This window comes from Limulus polyphemus, unplaced genomic scaffold, assembly GCF_000517525.1.
Source record: "Limulus polyphemus unplaced genomic scaffold, Limulus_polyphemus-2.1.2 Scaffold2866, whole genome shotgun sequence".
Taxonomy (NCBI): Eukaryota; Metazoa; Arthropoda; class Merostomata; order Xiphosura; family Limulidae; genus Limulus; species Limulus polyphemus.
Genome location: NW_013668476.1, coordinates 143,847 through 148,621, shown reverse-complemented (window position 1 = coordinate 148,621; position 4,775 = coordinate 143,847). Strand labels below are relative to the sequence as shown.

Genomic DNA, 4,775 nt, shown 5'->3' with positions numbered 1-4,775 from the left:
TAGACACGTTATTTACAGTAAATAGCTTATAAACACTGAACCTCTGTCTGCAGGTTTTCTGGTTGCTGGTCATTAGACACGTTATTTACAGTAAATAGCTTATAAACACTGAACCTCTGTCTGCAGCTTTTCTGGTTGCTGGTCATTAGACACGTTATTTACAGTAAATAGCTTATAAACACTGAACCTCTATCTGCAGGTTTTCTGGTTGCTGGTCATGTTCATCGCCCTCGGAGTTACTGCTGATGATTTGTAAGTAACAAGAAATTTGTCTAACAACTTAATACTGAGTGACGTTTGCTAGATCTTTTATATAGTTTCTTCAGTCAGTATCAGAGGCCTTTTTTTTATTGATCTACACACAAAATGAGGGCAAGAACAAAAGAAAATTATATATACAATCATTTCAAATAATAATACTTCTGCATTTCTATTATCACGTATTAACGTCTCAGTTTAAAAGTTCATCAATTATTCTGGCAGTAAAGTTAGAGTAAGTTAATAATAAAAATTAACTTTTTATTTCAACAAACGTTTCGTCTTTGCGGCTTAACCAAGGCTTGTAATACAAGAAGCCACACGGGATAAATGTTGGCTGAAATAAAAATGTTTGTATGATTATCTGGAGAGCAAAGGTTGTTTTTTTTTCTTTAAAAATGCCTAAATCCCTCCAATATTCATTACAAATTCTCATCAAATGTTATTTTCAACCAGATTCTTGAATTCTATTTCAATAATAAGGAGCGAAGAAAATTGAAATTTGAAAATATTTCAGGCCTAGAAAGATATTTTGTATTAGAAAAAAGACATTTTGTGCAAACAATATTATGTCAGTCTAATATAATAAATATTTTACTTATTTTGAGGCATGACATATTAAACAAAGTTCGTTTTGTAAAAGCTTTAAACTATATTGATTTTTTCTTATTTACAACCGTTATAATCGCCTACTGAAAACCATATATGGCTTTAAATACTACTTAAAAAAAAAACACTAGCTCAACTGCTTGTTATTTAGCGCAAAGCTGCACAGTGAGTTATATAAGCTGTGTCCATCGTGAGGAATATAACCCCGGTCTTTAGCATTATGATAAATTACTAGCTAAGAATATTGTAACCATACATGTGTTGCAGCAGTGATGTCAGGAAAAAAGCAATCATTTGCCGACGGAACATAACCTCCTCCAGTGGCTCAACAGTAAGCCTGTAGGCTTATGACGCTAAACATCAGATTTAGATACTCGTGGTGGGTACGGCACAAATAGCCTATTGTGGAAATTTAGGCTTAACCAACCGACCGAGAAGACATAGTATTATGGTATAAATACTTTTTAATTCGTGCTTTTTAACACTTTATTTGTTTGTTTGTAATTGAGCACAAAGCTACACAATGGGTTATCCGAGCTCTGCCCACCACGGGTATCGAAACCCGGACTCTAGCGTTGTAAGTCCGCAAACATACCGCTGTTCCACTGGGGGGCTTTTAACACTTTATTGTACACATTATGAAAATAAAGCGGGAAAACGTTTTTATGATTTTTTTTTACTATCGGTCTATTGTACAAAGATATTATTGTGAACTATATTTTGGTAAGCTATAAATGGGTACATTACCTAGAAGTAACACTGTTCAATTGAGGAAGCAACAAATATAATTCTATGGTTTATTTAAAATGTTTTCTGGTGGTAAGAACATTCAACTACAGAAAGAAATTACACGTATATGTATGTGTATTAAGAAATAAAAGTAGATTTCTTACATGTGTGTTACAATGCGCAATAGAAAAATAAAATTAAAATCTACGTGTCAACATGAAAAACGATAACCTGAGTGTCAGTGAATAAATTCTTTCTGATGGAACAATGTAACTCACGCGCATCCGAAAAAAAACAGCTCAAATAAGTCCCGGCACTAGTACCGTGTTAAAAAATAAGTTCCGATAGCCTGTAACGGTGAGTAATGGCGGAGTTCTATCCCTGAATAGAAGGTTAATACTGTTACGTCTCCGATCGTTAGTTAATTTTCCGTAAAAATTCTTACCGAAGAAACTTTACAGATACAAGTCCTTTCTTAAATAAAACTGGTTTATTCTTTCTGAATACAACTTTGCGATACACTTAATTTCAACAGTCGCTCTATAACAAACGCTATAACTCACAACGAACTTCTCACGTGCTCAACAATATTCTTACTCATTACCTCCGCAGTTCAATTACACACATATATATTGTTCCCGTCACTTTGTGACCGTCTTATATATACTAGACAAACACATATCTAGTAAACGCTAGAGCATTCATGAAGGAACAGGATATTTGTAGAAGGACGTGGCGTGATACTAGTCACGTGACCTCGCTGACGCAACAATACTTTATCCTGGCAGTTTGTTGTATATTAAACTATAAAGTCTTAACAGTTTATCTAAGTTAAAGGCAACAAATGTTACTAGAGTTTTTATCTGTAGGCTTGATTTTTTTTGTGGAGATAAATAGCTGATTGGTTATTGATATATTTTAAAATGCGTATTTTAATTTTCAGTAAAATTGGAGATAAGAGTTTTATATGAAAATTATTTTTCAGCTTGTGTTCCGCCTTAGTGGTCATTTCTAAGACACTACACTTATCTCAGAACATTGCTGTATCCTTTATGTCAAAATAAACAAGAAATGGCTCTAGAAAATAATTTTGTTCTCTAATGTAATTTATATTAATCTGTAATCTAGATTGTATCTGTTGCTTTTGAGATCTGAATCAATTATTTAATTACATATTAGGGTTAAGGTAAAGTTTTGTGAGTGAATCTACAATGAACCATGTTATTTATATATTTTACATTTGTGCAAAGAAAGAAGTAGGCTTAGCTCACTTTAAGGCTAGTTGTATGTGGTATTACGAACGTGATTTTTATGTTTTTAATACAAAATTATTTTTCCATAATGCTGACTGTAATTACACATAATCACGAATAAATGAAACGATTGGTTTTTTGGTGTAAATTGTATTTAATTTATTGAACAGAGCACCAAATGGAAGCTATAAAAAGAAAGAACGAATCTTTTATTGATGAGCTAAAAATTAAAATTAAAACACAAATGCGAATACCTCTTGCTTTCTCGAAGGTAACTGACTCTCTACTCCTCAAAGTAAAAAAGAAAAAAAATTAAGAGGAAGAAAACAGAACTGCTCTTAAAATAAAGCGTTCAACTTCTTGACATGATGGAGCAGTTAGTATTGTATCTTGACTTAACGATTTATTCAATAAATCGCTCATTTATTGCTATTGTAAAACGAGCATGGTTCAAAATTAGGAAGCCACAAAAAATACAGTGTCGAATTTCCGTAGTTTGTCAACTTGGAGGTGTTTCATAAAGATATTTTAGATGGACTTAACGCATTTCTCAGGGCGTGACGTTCTTGGCTTTTGGTAACGGGTCTCCTGATATATTTTCTTCCTTAGCTGGTGTACAAGAATTAAGATCTGATCTTGTAATTGGACAACTCTTTGGTAAGTTTAATAAAACTCTGGCTTATGATGATAATTAAAATAACTGTATATTTGCGTACAAGTTGTAATTTGAGATCAATCTTCTATTGTTAGAGGCTATAATGTTACAATTAACTCAAACTGACTAGATTGTGGCAACAAAGTAATAAAAAAGACTTTTAATCTCAATATAATAGTAAAATCTTCTTATTTTAGCAAACGTTGCGTCATCAGGGTTAATAGTACAAGGACTGTACTACTAACCCTGATGAAGCCACAATGGCCTAACGCTGGCTGAAATAAACAGTTTTTATGATTATATTTTTTAAAACTTTATTGCCAAAATGTCTAAACCCCTCAAGTATGCATGACAAATTCTGAAAATCAGTATAGTGTGCACAGTGACGTGTAAGTCTACATATATATATATATATATATACAAAGCTGTAGGTTACTTTTTTTATTGTTGGACAAACAACACGATATTGTCTCTCTGTTAAACTTATATTGTCAAGCTTGATTAATTTTTCGCTGGATCTTTTTGAACGATAAAAGTTTGTCAAAGCGACTAGCAACTTTCACAACAGTTTATATTCTGAGAAAGAAGCCGCCAATTAGTACAATCACAAAATCACTCACAAACAGCTCAATAGTGTTAATATAACGCAATTTCAGTGTTTAGTGAATTAATGAATATAGAAATTATATAATATATTATTTCAGGAACACCTCCTTATTGAAACAAAAATTTCCCATCCTGTATACATAAAATTTATATAGAATTATATAGATTTTATATTCTCTATTGAACTCTGTAGAGACTATTAGTGACATATGTAACGCTATAAAATGCCCAAATAGCAACCTTGCAAGGTTTCTTTGGCGACTTCCTGCTTTGTGTAGTTGGCAACTCTGGTAGAAAGTGAAATTACCACAGAGCTCCCATAAACACTAGAGAGGATAACATCGTGCTTGTGCAATTTCCGGCAATCTTACAGTTTGTTTGGAATTAAGCACAAGGTTACACAATTGGCTATCTGTTCTCTGCCCGCCACGGGTATCGAAGCCCGGTTTCTAGCGTTGTAAATCCGCAGACATACCGCTGTGCCACTGGGGGGCCATTCTTACAGGATGACTTATCTAACTTGGCAACGAAAACTATTATGGTTATTTCTATTGAAAGTAATAATTAACCTTCATGATCAGTAAACCTAATATTTGTATGGCTTATATGATAAATATAATATTGTTACGGCCTCTGTGTTCGTTTGTTAATTTTCCGTAAAAATT

General features: G+C 32.9%; 1 protein-coding gene across 1 annotated transcript; it reads left to right on the top strand.

Annotated features, from left to right (window-relative positions):
- Nucleotides 1–197: 197 nt before the first annotated feature.
- LOC111087933 (mitochondrial sodium/calcium exchanger protein-like) lies at nucleotides 198–3,678 on the top strand. Its single transcript, XM_022396389.1, has 3 exons — nucleotides 198–252; nucleotides 2,582–2,639; nucleotides 3,404–3,678. The coding sequence occupies exons 1-3, from the start codon at nucleotides 218–220 to the stop codon at nucleotides 3,542–3,544; spliced, it is 234 nt and encodes a 77-aa protein (XP_022252097.1). The 5' UTR covers nucleotides 198–217; the 3' UTR covers nucleotides 3,545–3,678.
- The last annotated feature ends 1,097 nt before the right edge of the window (nucleotides 3,679–4,775 follow it).

Bases quoted from the DNA above. Each gene is read 5' to 3' on its own strand.
- LOC111087933 (XM_022396389.1), top strand. From the start codon at position 218: ATGTTCATCGCCCTCGGAGTTACTGCTGATGATTT. The intron at 253-2,581 runs GTAAGTAACAAG...ATTATTTTTCAG, and splicing joins GGAGTTACTGCTGATGATTT to CTTGTGTTCCGCCTTAGTGG. The intron at 2,640-3,403 runs GTATCCTTTATG...CGCATTTCTCAG, and splicing joins ACTTATCTCAGAACATTGCT to GGCGTGACGTTCTTGGCTTT.